General features: G+C 45.8%; 1 protein-coding gene across 3 annotated transcripts in view; it reads right to left on the bottom strand.

The window, feature by feature from the left end:
* Positions 1–22,121, bottom strand: part of spire2 (spire-type actin nucleation factor 2) — a 95,797-nt gene that overhangs the window by 36,050 nt on the left and 37,626 nt on the right. For all 3 annotated transcript variants that reach the window (XM_051692044.1, XM_051692045.1, XM_051692046.1), the window contains exon 3: positions 24–389. In XM_051692044.1, coding sequence (XP_051548004.1) covers positions 24–389 — 366 coding nt within the window. The remainder of the gene's footprint in view (positions 1–23; positions 390–22,121) is intronic.

Raw genomic sequence — 22,121 nt, 5'->3', positions numbered from 1 at the left:
AGGTTTGACGACATCATCCTTACCTCTTTGGCATCTCGTATTCTGCTGAGGAAAGTCTGTAGCTCGAGAGTCTCCAGGAAGAGCGCTCGACACACGGCCTGATAGTGCTCCGGTGCCAGAGCTGGATTGGCCAGTCTGTGGGCACACAGCGCCATCACCTGATGAAGAGTGTGCATGCCATGCACTTCCTCCTCTTCCTCCTCATCCTGGCCGCTGTAGCCTTCATCTTTAGCTGCATGACTAGCACAGTGTTTGCTCTTGCTACTGTCCTGACCACCCACCATAAACTCAATGAGCTGCTCGAGCTGTGGACTCAGTTCCCGCTCCTCACTGTCATCTAGACCCCAGTCCAGAGCGCGGTAGATAGCCACACCCATAGACTGAACCAACTAAACTCATGTACAAGAAGAAGATGATGTTAGTGGATGGAAAGTGCAGTAATAACTCAACTACAGCAGTATTTGGAAACTTTAGCCACACAAATATGTCTGTAAATCATTGCATATTATAACAAAATATCAGCTTCTTAATTTTAAAAAAGTAAAAACACATTTCAAGATGAACAAATTATACAAAAAAGGGTGGTTGGATTAAAAATGGTAAAACCACAGTGTTTGAATGAAGACAAACAGTATTTGGACACATAATGGTTGTCAAATATTAGCGGAACATGTCCCTGATTAAATAAATAGTTGAAAAATGTTAGGAAGCCTCAGTCACCAGTCAAGTTCTTCATATGGAAAATAGATCGAAATATAACAAGTGTAAATTATCGGGGTTCAAGCTGTTTGGAAAACTGGAGAAAATTACCAAAATAGCCAAACATGAAGGAACAGATCTGTCAGGGGGAAGCAGGCATTCCATTTACCATTTTGAGTTTTCAGTGAAACAAATTAATTAATTTAATGAATTTTATGGTCGTGGTACAATTCACTTTTCAACCTATAATTCTAAACAATCAAAGTACACTGTAAAAAAAAAATCTGTAAAATAAAAAAAGGTAAATGTATGGCAGCACAAGGTGCCAAACTTTTATCATAAACTGAAATAACAGTTTTACACCGTGAAGAGAATTAACATGTTTAGACTGCAAAATGAAATTGGTATTTCAACCACAAACCTACATGTTAAATTGTAATTTTAAATAGAGTGTGGACACTGTAATTTGAAATGTCATGTTTAAAATGTAATTTGAAAAAATATGTTCCCTTTCAAGTTGCTCACTCGTCGTTATGTCGATGAGTCAACAGTAGGCATCATTGGCAGATGTCTTTCGAAGTCCTGCCTTCCATGCTCAGTGAGCATATAAAAGGCGGATTGGAAGACAGCGGCTGTCTGAGGGAGTTAGCAGATCAGAAGCCGAGCTGGTATGCATTCTCTCCAGGGCAGTCGAAGAGCTCGAACTCAAATGGTCTCCTCCATTCGAGCCCAAGTACTCATGACTGGATGAATGGTATCTGAACGCAGGCTGGCTTCAAGCCACTCCCCAGCGTAAAGTGCCATTCTTCCCAGAGGTGCATGTTGAGCTCTCCAAACGTGGCATGCGCCCTACTCGGCTTGCGTATATGTTTCAGGAGTGACTGCCTTTACCGCGCTGGACCATGCAGAGCTGAAGGGCTATTCCACACTTCCACAGGTGGAAAAAGCGATTGCAGTACATTTATGCCGCGCCTCTGTATCTGGCTGGAAGCGCTTTTTGCTAGTTTTAATACTTTTTATGACATAAACCAGTGAGATTCGATACACTCTGTTCCATAACTGTTCTAGGAGGACTATATGCCAAAGAATTCAAAATCCTCAGGCTCTGGAGACATTAAAAGACACTTAAGTGCTCAAGCTGACACCCCCGAGCAGGCTGCGGGCCTGGGAGTTGATTTGGTTGGGGAGGTGTGGGAAATGTGGCGGGAGATGCTGAACATGTCGGCAATGCTGACGAAGGTCGTTGCTGACTTGGAGGATCTTGCTGTGATACGTCGATCGAAGTTCACTGATGTGGTTACAAGAGTGGGGGATGTCGAGAAATGGATCGATTACCTGGAGTCATCGGAGAGGGAATTATCTGCTAATCCGCTAGCAACCAAGGTGGATTTGGAGCGTGTCTGGGAGAAGTTGGAGGACATGGAAAACCGTAGCTGGCAGAATAACATCCATATCGTAGGAGTCCCGTAGGGATTAGAAGAACAGGATATGGTGAAATTCCTGGATGGGCTCTTTCTGAATCTGCTCAGCATAGCAGGCCATAAGCTGGAAATCAACGAGCTCACAGGGTTCCTGCTCGGCGATCCGTGAAGGGAGACAGGCCCCGATCAGTTCTGGCCAAATTTCTGAGATCATCTGATAAAGATCTTGTGTTACACGAGGCGAGGAGTAAAGGAAGACTTTCTTGGAAGAACCACAGCATTTTCTTGTTCCCAGACTTTGCGAATTCGACAAGAGAAAAACGTGATCTATTCAAGGAATGCAAGAAACTTTTACATCAACGGAAGTTCGCTTTTGCACTGATATTCCCAGCCATAATGAGAATAGATGCTATGAATGGCCGTAAAACATTCACATGCCCACAGCAAGCGATGTCCTTCATAAAGTCAATGGAGTAAGTCATACTCACATTGCAGCTGAGTGGACCGGCTCACTGAACATTCGCTTGACTGTTTTGGGAGTCTGCGCGCTTTTTTTGTCCTGGTTCCGCCTAGCGGCTGGAGTTTGTTTTGTGGAGTGGCATACCTTCAGGACAGTTTTGTGGATGAATCTACATGCTCTTTGTGCTTGGTCCGGCTATCGGCTGGAGTTTATTTTGTATAGTAACACACCTTCAGGACAGTTTTATGGATGAATCTACACGCTCTCTGTGCCTAATCCACCTATCGGCTGGAGTTTATTTTGTAGAGTAAAATACCTTCATTACAGTTTTATGAATGAATCTACACGTTCTTACACGCTTTTTGTGTTTATTCCACCTATTGGCTGGAGTTTGTTTTATAGATTATCTTTTGCTGTGTAATTTTGTCTCACAAAATTTGTATAGAAACACCAGACTTGAGCAATCCCACCGCAAGGCTGACACAGGGGGTTCTCGTAGGCATGCGGACTGTTTGAGTTTGGAGGGATGGACACCAGTTGGTGCTGTCTTGCACGGGGTTAATGCGCATGTTTTTCTTTTTTCTGTTTTTTTTTTTTTGTTCTAGGGGATGTTTGGGGTTTGATTGTTGCACTAATGTTAGAATGTGGTCTTTATAATCTTGTTTTTGACACACAATCTATTTTTTCTTATATGTCAAAATGTCAAATGTTAGTATGAGTGGATTTTCTCTCTCCACGTGGAATGTGAATGGGTTGGGGCACCCCATAAAAGAAGGAAGGATATTTCTCTTCTTAACCGTAAGAAATATGATATAGTGTTTCTTCATGAAATGCATCTTTCTCCGCAGGAAGCTGAAAAATTTAGGAAGATATGAGGGTGGGCATGTTTTCTATAGTGCTGGCTCGAGTAAGAGCAGGGGAGTCATTACACTGATAAGTAAATATCTACAATTCAAATGTCTCAAACAGATTAAAGATAAATTAGGAAGAGTCATTATTGTTTTAGCTGAAATTCAGGGGCAAAGTCTTATTTTGGCCAATATTTATGCACCTAATGTTTATGATCAGGGCTTTGTTATAGATCTTGAAGGGATGTTGCAAGCCACTGGCACCCCTCGTGATATAAGATTGGGAGCAGACTTTAATCTTTTGATGGACTCCTTTATCATAGTGAAGCAAATGTGTACAAGCCCTAGAGCAACACTGACACTTTACAGGACATGTAAAAATCTTGGTCTTACAGATATTTGGACTTTTGAACCATCTGGGAGGGACTATAATTGATTTTTCATCAGTCCATAAGATTTACTCTAGAATAGATTTTTTTGTTTTTTTGTTATCTAAGTCCCTCATTTAATCTGTTGCTGATTGCTCAATTGTAAACATTTTAGTCTCAGATCACGCCATGGTGTGTTTAGAGATGTTGCCACATATGGAGAAAAGGAAATCATATAGTTGGTGCTTTAATGTTTCCCTTTTGCAAAATCCTGATTTCCAACAAATGCTAAAGGCTGAAATCAATGTCTATATGGAGACCAACTGGTCCTCAGTATCCTCTGTGAGCTTGGCTTGGGAGGCACTTAAGGCAATTCTTAGGGGCCGAATCATACAGAATGCCTCATTCACCAAAAAATCCAAAGCACAAGAACTCGTGGATTTGGAAGGGAATATTAAAGGTGCAGAGGCTGAGGTGAAGCGCCAAATGTCATCTAATGGCCTCAGGGAATTTACCTGATTGAAATACAGATATAATACTATTTTGTCGCGGAAGGTGGAGTTTTGGCTATTCAGGGCAAGACAGTCGTACTTTGAGTCGGGGGACAATGCAGGAAAATTCTGGCTAGATGTATAAAACAGAGAGTCTTTTTCTACCATTCCCTCAGTGAAATCTGCTGGTGGTGAAATATTTACCTCAGCTATTGATATTAATAATGCTTTTAAAGAATTCTATCTTGATCTCTATAGTTCCATGTCTTCGTAGAATGGTAAGCTTACACCAACCATGACGCAAGCCCGGATCAGTCTGATTCTTAAAAAGGACAAAGATCCAAGTGAGCATAAGCATTACCGTCCAACTTCCCTGATCCAGCTAGACGTTAAAATATTGTCAGAAATTTTGGCTAACCGATTAAGTAAAGTTATGACATCTCTTATACAAATAGATTAGGTGGGGATTATTCTGGGTCATAACTCTTCTGATAACATTAGGCGTTTCATTAATGTCATGTGGGCAGTGGCAAACGATCAGACTTTGGTCGCTGCCATCTCAATTGATGCCGAAAATGCATTTGATATGGTAGAATGGGATTATCTTTTTAAGATTTTGGAAATGTACGGGTTCGGTAATACTTTTATTGGGTGGATTAAGTTACTTTATAGACACCCGGTAGCGGCGGTTCAAACGAATGGATTAATTTCAGATTATTTTATTCTGGATAGGGGCACCTGGCAGGGTTGCCCTCTTTCCCCCTTATTGTTCTGTCTTGCCCTGGAACCATTAGCAGCTGCGATAAGAAAGGATGATGATTTTCCAAGGGTGGTGGCGGGAGGTGAGGCACATAAGCTTTTGCTTTATGCAGATGATTTTATTAATTGTCTCCGACCCTACTAGATCTATGCCTTGCCTCCACAGAATTATTAATTCCTTTTCTAAATTCTCAGGATACAGAGTGAATTGGTCTAAATCCGAAGATTTGGCTCTGACAGTGTATTGCCCTGTAACAGCTTCTCAACCAGGCACCTTCCAGTGGCACAACAGGGCATTAAGTATTTGGGCATCTTATTTCCAACAAATTTGAGTAATTTAGTTAGAGATAATTTTGACCCTTTAATAAAATGATTTTCAAGTGATGTGGACAGGTGGGCTTCACTACATTTATCTATGACTGGGAAGGTTATTGTTATAAAAATGAACTGTATTCCAAAATGTAACTACCTACTTCAGTCTCTCCCCTTTGAAGTTCTCCTCTTTTATTTTAAACAAGTTGATAGTATAGCTAAATCCTTTATTTGAAATGGTAAACGCCCATGGTTGCATTCCAGTAAGTTACATAGGCCAATTGACAAAGGTGGGTTAGGTCTCCCCAAGATTTTGTTTTACTATTATACTTTTGGCCTCAGACATTTGGCACATTAGTTGCTTCCACCTGTGAGAGCCCCTCCCTGGCTCTTTATTGAACAGGAGGTCCTTGCCCCTATCTTGCCATTGCAAAGTCTTTCTACCAAGGTGCCCGGAGAAGAAAGGACACATCCTGTTATCTCGCACATGCATTTAATGTGGACAAAAGCTTCCCGCGTGTTCAATTCAGACATTTACCTGAATGTTGCCGCAAGTATTTGGTTAAACCCTAAATTGTGCATTAATAAGTCCCCTTTTTGCTAGACAGGTGGATTAAAAAGGGTGTTGTTATGCTGGGTGACATGTATGTAAATGGAGCATTGAGGTCCATTGAAAATATTATACAGCAGTTTGGGATTCCCAGATCTCAATTCTTAAGGTACTTACAGCTGCACCATCTACTCTGTATCACATTTGATTGTAGTATGCAGCCCCCTAAAGAGGCAGACACTCTTGAGATGGTGCTTGCTGCTTTTAGAAAAGGTCATGAAGTTTCAGAATACTATTCCTTGCTAATTTAGAGTCTAGGGGACGGAGTTTTAACATCTCTTAAGAAGATACGGGAGAGAGACTTGAATTTAGTACTGGAAGATGGAGAATGGGATAGGATTTAAAAAAATGTCAAGTCTATGTCTAGGGATGCAAGGGTGCGCCTCATTCAATTTAAGATTCTGCATCATTTTTATTGGACTCCTTCTAGATTGTATAGGCTTGGCCTTAAAGACACACCTACTTGCTGGCGATGCCAGTTGGAGGATGGGGACATAGCCCATGTTTTTTGGTTCTGTACTAAGATTCAAGACTTTTGGTCGAGGGTTCAGAATTTTATCTGTGAGGTCTTGAGCACTCAGATTTTATTTTGCCCCAGACTTTGTATTTTGGGTGATGGGGTGGGTATTAACATAATGAACAAACATATAAAAAACTGGGTCCTTACCAGCATAATGATCGGCAGGCAGGTAATTCTTAGGAGAAGGAAGTCGGCTGGTGCACTCTCATTTCATGAGTGATGCACCGAGTTGGGCAGAGTGGCGGCTTTTAAAGAGACGTCACATAGACGGCTGGGCAGTTTGGGTGCTTATGGTAAGAAGTGGGGCACTTATTTGGCCTTCCTAGAAGGTTGCCAGAGAGGAGCAGTGGAGAGGGACAATTTTGATTAAATACATGTAAATTAATTAATATATGGGGGGGCCTGGGTAGCTCAGCGAGTAAAGATGCTGACTACCACCCCTGGAGTCACGAGTTTGAATCCAGGGCGTGCTGAATGACTCCAGCCAGGTTTCCTAAGCAACCAAATTGGCCCGGTTGCTAGGGAGGGTAGAGTCACATGGGGCAACCTCCTTGTGGTCGCTATAATGTGGTTCTCGCTCTCTGTGGGGTGCATGGTGAGTTGTGCATGGATGTGGAGGAGAATAGCATGGGTCTCCACACACGCTACGTCACCACAGTAATGCGTTCAACAAGCCACATGATAAGATGCACGGATTGACGTCTCAGACACGGAGGCAACTGAGATTCGTCCTCCACCACCCAGACTGAGGCGAGTCACTACGCCACCACGAGGACTTAGAGTGCATTGGGAATTGGGCATTCCAAATTGGGGAGAAAAGGGGAGAAAATCAAAAACAAAACAAAAATGTATTAATATGTGGAACCCTTTTTCTTTTTTGTTGGTTAATTTTATATGTTTTTCTATGTCATCGAGTATTTTCTTTGGACTGTCTGTTATATGTGTGTCTGTTGTTATTCAGCGTTTGACCAATGGGATGTATGTTGGGTGTCGGGTGGGGGGGGCATTTCATTGATCAAAGTTTATTCCTAATCAATAAAAATTGTTACAGACAAAAGTCTAGCAATTTTTTCCTAAATTCCATAGGGGAAGTTTAACTACCTTTAGGTGGTTTTAGGTGCCCCCCACTGGTGGCCCCTTTTATAACCATCATCAAAAGACTGTAAATTCAGCCCTCCCTCCAAACAGTTCATCACCTCACCTGACGTGAGTTATATGGAGAAAATTGACTACCTTCAGACTATGTCAAGTGTCATTGTCGTGTCACTCACTGTCCCGGACTCTTCCCCACTCATGTGTTGAAGCAGGCTTTCTGCGAAATTTCTATCACATTTTTTGGTAGCAAGCACAGCCAAATCAGTATTCCGGCATTGTGCTATAGGGACCCCTACCGTCGATCATCAACGTAACACTGAGTGAATGACTTGAAAGGGAAAATCTAGGTTACTATTGGAACCCAGTGAGACAAGGTTCATTGTGGGACAGATAAAAGAGGGAGCGGAAGCCGGTTTCCACAGTCCACGTGAGTCATTCTTTATTATCAATAAAACAGAAATCGCTTTTCAGCTTACACCAAACAAAAGACTGCTTTTCAGCATAAATCAAAACAAATTCCAGCTTTTCAGCAACAATCAAACACTCTCAATAACAAACACGCAGTCTCTGGTGTGTATCTTTCTCCTCTCTCTGTGGACTGGACTGCTTTTATCTCCCCCATTTCTCTCACTGCAAACACAGAACAAGTCATTAGCCACAGTTCACCCCAGATGGAAACCCTTACCGCTTCCTCTCTCCCTTAGGTGAACGCTCAACTGCGCCCCCAACTCCACATACCCCCACTGCCCGACTCAGGCCGGGGAACCATCCGGCCTGTCCACTCCCCCCCTTTTGTAGAAAGGGGAAGTCCGCAACAGCCATCTGCACCCCCGGCCAGTGGACCACCTCGAACTTAAACGGCTGGAGTGCCAGACATCAACGGGTGATCTGGGCATTGGCATACTTCATGTGGTGGAGCCACTGGAGCAGAGCATGGTCCGAACAGAGTGTGAATGCCCATCCCAAAATATAGTAGCGGAGAGTGAGAACTGCCCATTTGATGGCTAGGCACACCTTCTCTATGGTGCTGTACATAGTCTCTCTCACTGGGAGCTTCCGACTAATGTACAGCACCGGGCGCTCCTTCCCCTCCATCACCTGGGACAGCATGGCACCCAGTCCCCTGTCTGACACATCGATCTGCAAAATAAAGGAAGAGAGAAGTCAGGAGAATGTAGAAGCGGCCCGCCACATAGTGTAGCTTTTACCTGCATGAACACTTGTTGACACGGCTCCGTCCACTGGACCGGATCTGGCGCTCCCTTTTCAGTGAGGTCAGTCAACGGGCTGGTGACATCCGAATAATTAGGTCCTTTTTGGTATTAGGCCTGGGACTAGCCACAATCGCTGTGGTCTTATCAATTTGGGGCTGCACCTGCCCATGACCCAAGTGGAAGCCCAGATACTGTACTTCCACCCACACAATTGTGCACTTCCTCGGGTTGGCCGTGAGTCCCACCCACCTCAGCAATCTCAGTAAAGAAATCAGATGCTGCATGTGCTGCCACCAATCATTACTATAAATAATGATATCGTCCAGATAGTCACCCCAATGTGTGGAGTTTTGCTCTCAGGTCAAGAACGCATTGAATTTCATTTTTGCTGTCTGAAGGTCCTTCCTCCCAATTTTCTTTTATGACGTCTAGCATGCCACAGGGCTTCCACCCATACAACAATTCAAATGGGGAAAACCCAGTGGAAGTTTGTGGGACCTCTAGTAATGCAAATAACAGGGGTTCGGGCCACTTATTCCAATTCTGAGCATCTTTCTGCATGAACTTACGAATCATGTTTTGAATGTCTGATTAAATTGTTTGACCAGTTCACAAAGTGTACGTGACATTAAAGTAGTGCCCTAATCAGTGAGGATTTCTTTCGGAATCCCCACTCGGGAGATAATTCTGAAGAGTGCCTCCACAACACTACGTGCTGAGATGTTGCACAAAGGCACCGCTTCCGGGTATCGTGTTGCGTAGTCAGAGTTGGGAGGGTTACTTTTTAAATGTATTCCACTACAGATTACAGAATACATGCTGTAAAATGTAATTTATAACATATTCCGTTAGATTACTCAAGGTCAGTGATGTATTCTAAATATTATGGATTACTTCTTCAGCACTGGTAGATTTTTCCATTTGTTTTGACTATAAAAACTCTGCCAGTACAGTAAGACAAATGTTAAACAATGTTAAAAATACATTCTCTGAAAAAACTGAATATCTTATGCAGTGTTGTTTCTAAAACAAGATGAATCATTTTCACAAGATTTTCAGATATTTTTACAGGAAAACAATACAAAAATTATCATCAAGAATATGATTTTTGCTCTAATATCAAAGGTCTTACTAGAAAAAAAGAAATTATGATCCAATGTGAATTTTCTTCATAAAAAATATGATCGTGCCTGGTAACGTGCATGTAAAATGGCTAGAAATAGCATTTTAACTTAGCGTAAAGCTGACAATTTACACAAGGTTTATTTCTATTTCCTCTGCTCCAAACTTCCTTCAAAGTTACTTCTCTGTCTGCTCGTATGAATGTAACATATCATAAGAAAGTTTTTCACCACTGTTTAAATGCACTTTGGATCGCACCATTTATATGTATAAATGTTTTCCATCTGAAAGGACTAAATATTAAATGAAACAAATGACAATAAAATGCAAAGTAATCTCTTCAGTAATCAAAATACTTTTTGAATGTAAATGTATTCTAATTACCAATGATTTAAACTGTAATTGTAGTGAAATGCAGTTACTTATATTTTGTATTTTAAATATGTAATCCCGTGTGGCAGCGGGGGCATGGTCAAACGTCTCTCCGGAGAGAGAGAAAGCGGTAAGGGCGCTTGCACCTGAGCTAGATTATGTCTAACACCTGTCTCTAATTACAGTGAGCATGGGGAGAGCGGCATAAAAGAGCCACACTGCCAGCAGACGTAGAGAGAGAGACTGGTACAAGGAAGGCCACGGTGCTACAGAAGCTGTTGTGATTATTGTGTTATGAAGTTAAAATGTTTAAGTAACTATTTGCCTGTGAAGCTGTTGTGCTTAAATAACTCCGTGCCTGAGAGACTGTTGAGTTTGTGAAACTGTAAGCATCAAGGTGGCCAAATTAAATGCTTACCTGAACCTGGAAACCTTGCTTCCCTGTTCTCCTTTCCACTGAACAGTGTTACACCCTGTCACATGTATTCCGTTACTCCCTGACCCTGTGTGTAGTCTACCAGAACTAACACAATGCGATGCCCGTGTGCTGTCCACTCTAATGGCCTGACAAGGTCCATGGCAATTCTTTCGAAGGGGACCTCGATCAATGGAAGAGGGTGCAATGATGCTTTTGGAGTGGCCAGCGGTTTCACCAGCTGACATTTGCGGCATGTCTCACACCACCGGCAAACATCTCCATGAATGCCCGGCCAATAGAAACGTGCCATAAGATGGTTTAGTGTTTTTTCCTGTCCCAAGTGACTTGCCATCGGATTATGATGAGCCACCTGGAATAACATTTCCTGATATTCCCGCGCATATCAGCGGTCACCCCCGCACGGTCGAGTGTTGTGCTTCTCCTGGGTGCTTCGGCGGCTGAGTCTGCAGGTGCTAAAAGAGTACAGGTGCATCTCAATAAATTAGAATGTCGTGGAAAAATTCATTTATTTCAGTAATTCAACTCAAATTGTGAAACTCGTGTATTAAATAAATTCAATGCACACAGACTGAAGTAGTTTAAGTCTTTGGTTCTTTTAATTGTGATGATTTTGGCTCACATTTAACAAAAACCCACCAATTCACTATCTCAAAAAATTAGAATACATCATAAGACCAATAAAAAAAACATTTTTAGTGAATTGTTGGCCTTCTGGAAAGTATGTTCATTTACTGTATATGTACTCAATACTTGGTAGGGGCTCCTTTTGCTTTAATTACTGCCTCAGTTCGGCGTGGCATGGAGGTGATCAGTTTGTGGCACTGCTGAGGTGGTATGGAAGCCCAGGTTTCTTTGACAGTGGCCTTCAGCTTATCTGCATTTTTTGGTCTCTTGTTTCTCATTTTCCTCTTGACAATACCCCATAGATTCTCTATGGAGTTCAGGTCTGGTGAGTTTGCTGGCCAGTCAAGCACACCAACACCATGGTCATTTAACCAACTTTTGGTGCTTTTGGCAGTGTGGGCAGGTGCCAAATCCTGCTGGAAAATGAAATCAGCATCTTTAAAAAGCTGGTCAGCAGAAGGAAGCATGAAGTGCTCCAAAATTTCTTGGTAAACGGGTGCAGTGACTTTGGTTTTCAAAAAACACAATGGACCAACACCAGCAGATGACATTGCACCCCAAATCATCACAGACTGTGGAAACTTAAAACAGGACTTCAAGCAACTTGGGCTATGAGCTTCTCCACCCTTCCTCCAGACTCTAGGACCTTGGTTTCCAAATGAAATACAAAACTTGCTCTCATCTGAAAAGAGGACTTTGGACCACTGGGCAACAGTCCAGTTCTTCTTCTCCTTAGCCCAGGTAAGAGGCCTCTGACGTTGTCTGTGGTTCAGGAGTGGCTTAACAAGAGGAATACGACAACTGTAGCCAAATTCCTTGACACGTCTGTGTGTGGTGGTTCTTGATGCCTTGACCCCAGCCTCAGTCCATTCCTTGTGAAGTTCACCCAAATTCTTGAATCGATTTTCCTTGACAATCCTCATAACGCTGCGGTTCTCTCAGTTGGTTGTGCATCTTTTTCTTCCACACTTTTTCCTTCCACTCAACTTTCTGTTAACATGCTTGGATACAGCAATCTGTGAACAGCCAGCTTCTTTGGCAATGAATGTTTGTGGCTTACCCTCCTTGTGAAGGGTGTCAATGATTGTCTTCTGGACAGCTGTCAGATCAGCAGTCTTCCCCATGATTGTGTAGCCTAGTGAACCAAACTGAGAGACCATTTTGAAGGCTCAGGAAACCTTTGCAGGTGTTTTGAGTTGATTAGCTGATTGGCATGTCACCATATTCTAATTTTTTAGATAGAGATAGTGAATTGGTGGGTTTTTGTTAAATGTGAGCCAAAATCATCACAATTAAAAGAACCAAAGACTTAAACTACTTCAGTCTTTGTGCATTGAATTTATTTAATACACAAATTTCACAATTTGAGTTGAATTACTGAAATAAATGAACTTTTCCATGACATTCTAATTTATTGAGATGCACCTGTATATTCTAAAGAGTATATTTTCTTCTAAAAGAGCTCACACAAACGATTGGCATCTTTTTAAAGATGGCCTTTCCCTTTGAGCTACTGGATGTGGGCATTATCTCTCCCCTCCAGATTTCCATGAGATCTGTCTCGAGTGCATGGGGCGCCAGCATGATGAGGCAGCTTTCGTGGAGGGGTCATGTTCTCAATGCGAGAACATGCCAATGAGAACGTTGCGGTCGCGGCTCACCTCCTTCTTTGTGAAGCAGAGAGCCACCGCGGCTGCTTCCCAGCCCAGTCCATCCTGGGCTGATACTCAGGCAGCCGGGTCGGTGAGCATAGCGGGCGATCTGAATGTGGACATGGGAGCATTTCCGCTGGCTCAACCCCTGCAGACCTCCCATCCCCAGCACGCTCGTTCTACCTGGAAGAGCTATCGAGCATTGCAGGCGGTCTGCCTCAGGGCAGATTTATTGTCTCGTTCGGGGCTCCTGACGAGGATGAGTTATCGGTCACAGCATCGGAGGGTGGGCTTCTGCTGTCGGAAGTGGATGAATCTTCGGCCCACGGTCGGTAGAGCTCAGGATGAGGCGGACGCTGAGATAGCAGCCGTGCTTGCCCGGGCGGCTGCAAACATCATACTAAAGTGGAACCCTCCACCCTGCCCTGAGCGTTCACGGCTGGATGATTGGTTTCTGGGCTCCGGTGCCTTTCTTCCCGGAAGTGCACGAGGAGCTAATGAAGTTGTGGAAGACACTTTTTCTGCCCGTACATACTTCATGGGCTCGTCCATCCTGACTACCCTTGATGGCGGAGCGGCTAAGGGATATGACAAGCTTTCCCAGGTAGAGTGCCCGCAGGGACCTGGAGGGACCGACCAAGGCTCCCATCCAAGGCCTGTAGTTCTCTTCCTCGTTGATGACGAAGGATTACAAGGCCACGGGTCAGGCCGCTTCTGCCCTGCACGCCATGGCCATCCTGCAGGTCCACCAGGCCAAGGCATTGAAAGATTTGCATGAGGGTAGAACCGACCCAGGGCTTATGCAGGAACTGCGTACCATGACTGACCTCGACCTACGGGCAAAAAGGGTCATGGTGCGTGCCCTGGGCCGGATGATGTCCACTCTCGTGGTCCAAGATTGGCACCTGTGGCTCAACCTTGCGGAGATGCTTGACGCCGAGAAGGTTTGCTTTCTCGATGCGCCCATCTCCCAAGGGGGGCTTTTTGGTGACACTGTCGAGGACCTCGACGGTGAGGAAGCAGATGGAGGCGATCAAACATATCTTGCCGCAGCGCGACTCAGCCGCCTTCAGGCCTCCGAAGTCCCGTGCCCTGTCTGCCTTTCACCAGGGCCGTCCTCCTGCGGTGCCGGCCCCGGCTCCCGTATGGCGGACTTTGAGAAGAAGATCCTCCTGTAGGAAGGCGGCTCCACCCGCCCGTCAGCCGGCCCCCAAGAACCCCGGACGGGCTTTGGAGCAGCCCTGACACGGGCGACTCAGGGATGAGACAACTGACTCCAACCGGTCTCCCCACCATCGCCCCTGGGCCAGCACGTGGCGAGTATAACATCGCCGGGTGCCCTCTGGGCCTCGGCACCCACATGGTACAGCCAAGTGCTAGAAGTCTTTCCGGTCAACCAGTCAGATGTGAGTACCTCGCGTTCCTTGTTCTCCATCGAGAGATGACCGGCGAACAGGTAAGTGTGCTTGTCTCCGGGGCCGCACACCCGCCCCAGCCACCGGCCTCCGTTGCGGGCTTGCGGAGCAGCATGTCTCCCCTGGGTTGTCTTCCAGGTGGGGCACCTGCTCTGCCTTGCCGTGAATCACCCTTCCCGGGGAAATAAATCTAGTCGTCCCCTTGGTGCCGCTGGCGCGGAGTCTGGAGGCCTGGCTAGAGCTCTCAGCTACGCGATCCAATTCGCCAGATGCCCGCCCAGGTTCAGTGGCATCCTCTCCACTGTGGTGTGGGGCGAGGGTGCCTCTGTCCTCAGGGTGGAGGTTGCCACCCTTCTGGAAAAGGGAGCAATAGAACCTGTCCCCGTAGCCAAGTCACACAAAGGCTTTTACAGCCCTTATTTTATTGTGCCCAAGAGAGGGGGAGGGTCGTGCCCAATATTGGACCTGCGTGCCTTGAACAAGGCCTTACACAGGCTCCTGTTCAGGATGTTAACGCAGAAGCACATCTTGGTGTCAGTACAACATCAGGATTGGTTCGCGGCCATCGACCTGAAGGACGCGTACTTTCACGTATTGATCCTTCCTCGACACAGACCCTTTCTTCGGTTTGCCTTCAAGGGACGAGCATACCAGTACAAGGTCCTCCCCTTCGGTCTGTCCCTGTCACCTCGCATCTTTACCAAGGTCACAGAAGCTGCACTGGCCCCGTTAAGGGAGAAGGGCATACGCATACTCAATTATCTCGACGACTGGCTAATCCTAGCTCACTAAAAGCTTCAGGCAGAAGGTAGTGGCACCAGTGAAACAATTTCAGAGGCTCCTGGGGCATATGACATCCTCGGAGGCGGTTCTCTGCCTCGGGTTGATGCATATGAGACCACTTCAGCACTGGCTACAGACTTGAGTCCCGAGGTGGGCATGGCGCCATGGCACCCAGCATGTGACTATCACGCCACAGTGCCATCAGACTTTCAGCTCTTGGACAGACCTCTCATTTCTACGGGTGGGTGTTCCCTTAGAGCAGATCTCGAGGCACGTCGTGGTCATGACAGATGCCTCGAACTCGGGCTGGGGCGCTTTGTGCAATGTGCAAGCAGCCCCGACTCCAATGGCACATCAACTGCTTACAGTTGCTGGCAGTATCGCTGGCCCTGCAGAGGCTTCGGCCTTTGATTCAGGGCAAGCATGTGTTGGTCTGGACCGATAACACAGCGACCGTGGCATAAATAAACTGCCAATGTGGTGTACGCTCACGTCACATGTTGCAACTCACCCGCTGCCTCCTCCTTTGGAGTCTCTGTGAGCCACTCACCTTCCGGGCATCCTCAACCGTGCAGTGGACGCACTCTCGTGGCAGGTAATGCTCCACAGGGAGTGGAGACTCCACCCCCACGTAGTCCAGCTGATTTGGGAGAGATTCGAAGAGGCGCAGGTAGACCTGTTCACCTCCTGAGATTCCTCTCACTGCCCTCTTTGGTACTCCCTGTCTGAGGCTCCCCTCGGCACGGATGCCCTGGTGAACAGCTGGCCTCGGGGGCTACGCAAGTATGCGTTTCCTCCAGTAAGCCTCATTGCACAAACACTGTGCAAAGTCAGGGAGGATAGGCAGCAAGTCCTGTTTGTTGCACTGTACTGACCCAACCTGATGTGGTTCTCAGACCTGATGCTCCTGGCAGTAGCCCCTCCCTGGTGAATTCCCCTGAGGCAGGACCTTCTCACTCAGGGGCAGGGTACACTCCGGCACCCATGGCCAGACCTCTGGAATCTCCGCGACTAGCTCCTGGACAGGACGTGGAAGACCTAGCGAATCTTCTGCCAACAGCTGTAAATATGATCACTCAGGTGAGAGCCCCCTCTACGAGGCGGCTGTATGCCTTGAAGTGGTGTCTCTTCGCGAACTGGTGTTCTTCCCGTGGGGAAGACCCACAGAGGCGCGCGGTCCTACAGGAAGGGCTGGAGAGACGGCTGTCTCCCTCTACCCTGAAGGTGTACGTGGCTGCTATAGCAGCATATCATGATACACTGGATGGGAGACCCTCACGGCAGCACAACCTGATCACCAGGTCCCTCAAAGGCGTGAGGAGGTTGAACCCTCCTAGACCGCGCCTGATTCCCTGTTGGGATCTCTCTGTGGTCCTACCTGCCCTACAGAGAGCCCCCTTTGAGCCCCTCGAGCAGGCCGAGCTCAGCACTTTGTCACTGAAGATGGCCCTCTGGGTGGCGCTCACTTCCATCAAGAGGGTGGGAGACCTACAGGCGCTCTGTCACCAGTGAATGCCTGGAGTTCGGGCCAGCACACTCTTACGGGATCTTGAGACCCCGACCCGGTTACATGCCCAAAGTTCCCACCACTCCCTTTCGAGACCAGGTGGTGAACCTGCAAGCACTCCCTTCAGAGGAGAAAAACCCGGCCTTGTCGTTGATGTGTCCAGTTCACACCCTGAGCATCTCTCTGGACCACACACAGAGCTTCAGACACTCAGAGCAGCTCTTTGTCTGCTTTGGAGGGCAGCAGAAGGGGAAAGCTGTCTCCAAACAGAGGCTGGCCCATTGGATTGTGGGTGCCATTTCCTTGGTTTACCAGTCACAAGACCTGCTGTACCCCTTGGAAGTTTGGGCGCACTCCACTAGAGGTGTTGCATCCTCCTGGGCACTGGCAAGGGGGGCCTCTCTAGCAGACATATGCAGAGCTGCGGGTTGGGCTACACCCAATACCTTTGCGAGATTTTAAAACCTATGCATAGAACCAGTTTCATCCCAGGTGTTACGAGGTAATAGCAGGTAGGCCGGGCAGCCGGTTGGGTGTACTACTTGCAATACACCTTTCCCTTTTTTCAAGGTGATAATGTGCATTGTTTTGTCCACAACAGTTCCCCGTAACTGGTTAACCCTGGACGCCTCTCTAAATCTTAGGCACTGTTCAGTGATGAACTCGGCAGAGGAGTGATGCCACCAGGCCCAGTATTTGTGGTATGCCCCTTTTCAGGTGAGCCTGTGTACTTGGGCTCAGTGCTCCATACATGGTGATTCCCCTCTGGGTAAGCCCGTGTGATGCATTTCCACTGTTCGGTTTCCCTTCTGGTTAACCCTGTGTTTCCCCTTATCAGAGGCTCGCTCTGCTTCACCCACTGTTGCTGTGTACCCTCTCCATAGATAGGGTCATCCCAGTGGTATCATTCTATATGTGAACTTCCCCGTTGGTAAGTCCATGTGAGGTATTCTCCACATGTTAACCTCCCTCCAGTAGGATGTCTCCGTAGTGCCTTCCCTCCTGGAGAGGGAAGAGCACTTCCCAGCATTATCCTAGAAGGTGCTTGGCAGGAAATTGCTTAAGAGCAAATATCACGAAAGGCCACTGCTGTAGCCTCCTTGGATAGTGCCTCCTCCCCCCTTAACGGGACTAGGGAGATTCCTTACCTAAACTCGCTGGAAGGTCACGACATGGTCGAGCGCTCGCTGCGAGGTATGCAGCAACTTGCCCATGTCCACTCTTCTGTACCTCGTGACACGGTTCAGCGCCTGCGGCATTTCCTATAGGAACCCCTAGTGTCACTACATCGACACAACATCGAGTGAGTGACAGACAGGGAACATCTGGGTTACTGGTATAACCCATGTTCCCTGATGGAGGGAACAAGACGTTGTGTCCCTCCTGCCTTGGTGCTGAACCGGCCGCTGACATGGCCAGGACTTTCTATCAGCTCCTCAGCATAAATCTGAATGACTGATACACGCCATCTCCTTTTATACCTGTATGTCCGGGGCGGAGAGTGGCATGCAAATTCCACTCACCAATTCTCATTGGCCTTTTCTATTTTAAGGTGATTGGGGCTCTCAAGATCGAACCCCTAGTGTCACTACATCGACACAACGTCTCATTCCCTCCATCAGGGAACAGGGGTTACACCAGTAACCCAGATGTTTTGTACACTACCCCATAGGGCTAGTTACACTAAGAGGTCACTTGGGAAGGTTAGCGCCATACTTACCTGCAGGAAAGAGTGTTCCCTCTTGGTAATGACCTCTTGTTAGCAGTTGATCCAACTTCAAGTTGGCTGTGGGGTTTGACTCTATCCACTTGGCAAGACTTTTCAGACAGTTGTTCATCACAGTATGAAAACCTAGCATATTGCTCAGTAAAAGTGGTGCTTCACTTCCTTTAAGAGCGCTTGGATGCGGATTTCTCCCCATTAATGCTAAAGGTATATGTTGCAATTATTGCTGCAAACCACACCCCTACCAGTGGCATTTCAATAACCAAACACAATCTTGTTACCATTTTTTTACCTGGTGTGAGACGTTTCAGATCTTCTTGACCTGTTACGGTCCCACTGTGTGACCTGAAGCCACTGGAGACAGTAAAATTGTGCGCTCTCTTGTTAAAGACTGCATTACTACTGGCCCTCGCTTCTTGAAACGCATGGGAGATCTCCAAGCTCTATCAGTGGAAAATTCCTGCTTAGAATTTGGAGTTGTGCATTTACATTGAGCGTACATGCCAGCTTAGGCTGTCGAGCCAACTCTTTCTGTGATTTGGAATGAAACACAGGGCTTGGTAAATGCCTTAAGATTGATTTTTATATACTCCTCTCTCAGGCTAGTTACAACAGGAATGTCTCTATATGGCTCCGCACTTACACCACATAGAAGGTTGTTACCTGCTAGGTGAACACTTCTCCCTGGGTTGTTAAGCACAATAGCAGTTTAAATACTGCTCTAGTGGCATCAATCTTTCTGTACACTACCCATATGGCTAGTTACACTAAGAAGTCACTCAGGAGGGTTAACCCCTTCTTTATCTGCACGAAAGAGTGTTCCCTCTTGGCAAACACATTTTGTTATGCAACTGGGCCAACTGCGAGTTGATTGTGAGGTTTGAATCTATCCACATGGTGTAACAGATCAATCCTGTCTTAACTCATACAGCACCCCTGAGTCTGTGGGACAATATGTCCTAAGCACAATGTTTTAACTGCCTCACAACATAAGTCAGTCATCACATTCCATATCCTACTATAAGATTAGGAAGGATTTCTTCCTATCATTCAGTCTGTGTGCTTCCCCAAAAAGGGGAGCCCTTCTCTAACACCTTAACTGCTTCCCAACTTGGCAAAACAGTTATTGTGGTCTTTTAAATCAAGTATTTTCTAGATTCCATATAGGAAGGATTCTCTTCCTATCTGACCATTTTAGCAGTCCCATGTGCCATTTGCTATCACCTTAACTGTCTTTTCCCTGTATGGAAAAACAGTTGTAGGGTTAGGGTGATTTATTGGTTAGTGATTTATTCCTAGACCCTGCATAGGAAGATTCGCTGTTCCTCTGATCAGTTTAAGCACACCTTCGTGGCCCCATTTAAAAGCCATGATCGAGGACTGTGAATTCAGTCCTCCCTCCAAACAGTTCAGCACCTCACCTGACGTGAGTTCTGTGGAGGAAAATGGCTACCCTCAGGCTGTTATCTTCCTTTCAGGCAAGAAATATACTTATTCAGTGACACTGCTGTGTCACTCACTGTCCTGAGCTCTTTCCCACTTAGGTGTGGAAGCAGGCTTTCTGCAAACTTTCTATCATATTTTTTGATAGAAAGCACAGCCAAATCAGTATTGTGGTGCTGTGGTATACAGACCCCTAGAGTCTGCTCATCGACATAATGTCGAGTGACTGACTTGAAAGGGAATGTCTAGTTTACTATGGAAACCCCGATTACCTGAAAGGAGTGACCTCTAGCATCATCTCACCGATGTAAAGTCTAGTTCCCTTTTTTCAGGGAACCAGGGTTCCCATAGTAATCTAGACGTTTACCATCATTTAAATGAGAATACCTGTTTTTTTTTTCAGTAACATAATCAGTTAAATGTATTTAGGGGAATTTAACACTTTTAATGAAAAATGTGGAATTAATATTAAATTATACTGGCTTTTCTCAGTAAAAATACATTTCTTTTTTACAGTTTTGGTTCTTCTAAACAATTAACTCAAAATAGTGGAAACATTTTATAGATAGAAATTAACCAGAGATATGCATTTCATTTTGCTTGACTCAGGGAATAAGCGGAAAAAGAATTCTGATTCTATCCCATACAGTTGCAAAAACATTAGCGAAAATGTAAAAGTGCTCATTATAGCACCACCTAGGGTCAAATTTGGGTGTGTGTGCACCTGAGTAGTAGGATGGATTCGGGACTATCCAGGGATGGACTGGTCATTGGGAGCACCGGGACCTTTCCTAGTGGGCTGGTAAGGTAGTGGGCTGATCAGCGAAATAATCAAGCGCTGCCATTTACTGCTGCACATAGGAAACATCAAAAGCCAAATATTCCAAAATTGTGACGAAACTGCACTACCAAATTAAACCACACAGCACATCTTCTGGCTGCAGCATGAAAGCAGAATGGGATGGGTCTGTATCTCTTGTCCCATAACAGCTAAAAGTCAGTAGCTGCAGCACAGCTACACAGCTTCTTGTTCGCTCCTTTAGGGAACCAAGATTATGTGAGTAACCCAGACATTCCCTTCCAGAAAGGTAACTTTGATGCTGTGTCAGAAGCTAATGCTATGGGAGCTGTACACCATAATGCTGTAGCACTGATGTGCAATGACTACAAGCCATTACAAGGCAGTCAAAAGCAAGGCTGTAGCCACCCCTTCATATTGAGAAATAGGAAGAAAAGTGGGGGGAAAAAAACAACAGCTTGATGCCAAGACAGAGAAACTAGCCATACTAGGTAGAGGAGCAATGTGGCCAAAGGCTTTGGCACAGTGACACTAGCCAACAGGGTAATGAAACATTGTACACATGCTTTCATGTGTCTTCTAAAGAGACACCCTTTTCCCATCCCAGGACGAGGCCATACTCCTGGTGGAATTACCTTTTATGCCCATGGGACACTGCATACCTTGAGACTCAAGAATGAGTGCAATAACATCCATGACCCAGTGGGAATTCCTTTGCTTGGAGATGGCCAACTGATTTCATTAGCCTCCACAGCAAACACATACTGTAGTTGTTTCAATACCCTGAATTGACTTGTTTGGTCAATGTACAGGCATAATGCCCTTATGGTACAAAGCATGTGCAGTCTCTTGGCCTTGTACAACTCCAAGGGAGGAGGAGAGAACACCTGCAGGGAAAGAACCTGAGCGATGTGAACCTTGCACCAATAAAGGACCCTTGGGTTAAACCAGTAATGGAGAGGTCTCATCTGTAGTGAGTATAGCAGGGTGACGATGCCTGCATTGGCCATCAAGCCCAGCGCTCACTGGTACTGACAGAATGGAAGGGTTCTCCATAGCATGAACCTTGTCAAGTGTAGGAAAATGGGCTGAACGCATTCGTCATTCAGGTGCCGACATGGTTACTTAGTCATGTTTTATTCTTAGGAAGGAAACTTGCTGACTGGACACTCACACACTCTTTGTCCAGTTGCCCTTGAGACCCCAATGTACTAGCAACAGGTCTCTGTAATTGCACACTTGTACCTTCAAATGAGCTATCAGTAACCAATCATTAAAGGAATATTACAGGTTCAGTACAAGTTAAGCTCAATCGACAGCATTTGTAGCATAATGTTGATTACCACAAAAATTCATTCCTCCTTTTCTTTAAAAAAAAAAAAAAAAGCTAAAATCTGGGTTCCAGTGAGGCACTTATAATGGAAGTGAATGTGGCCAATTTT

Source organism: Myxocyprinus asiaticus, chromosome 48, assembly GCF_019703515.2.
Source record: "Myxocyprinus asiaticus isolate MX2 ecotype Aquarium Trade chromosome 48, UBuf_Myxa_2, whole genome shotgun sequence".
Classification (NCBI taxonomy): domain Eukaryota; kingdom Metazoa; phylum Chordata; class Actinopteri; order Cypriniformes; family Catostomidae; genus Myxocyprinus; species Myxocyprinus asiaticus.
This window is presented reverse-complemented; position numbering and strand designations above follow the sequence as displayed.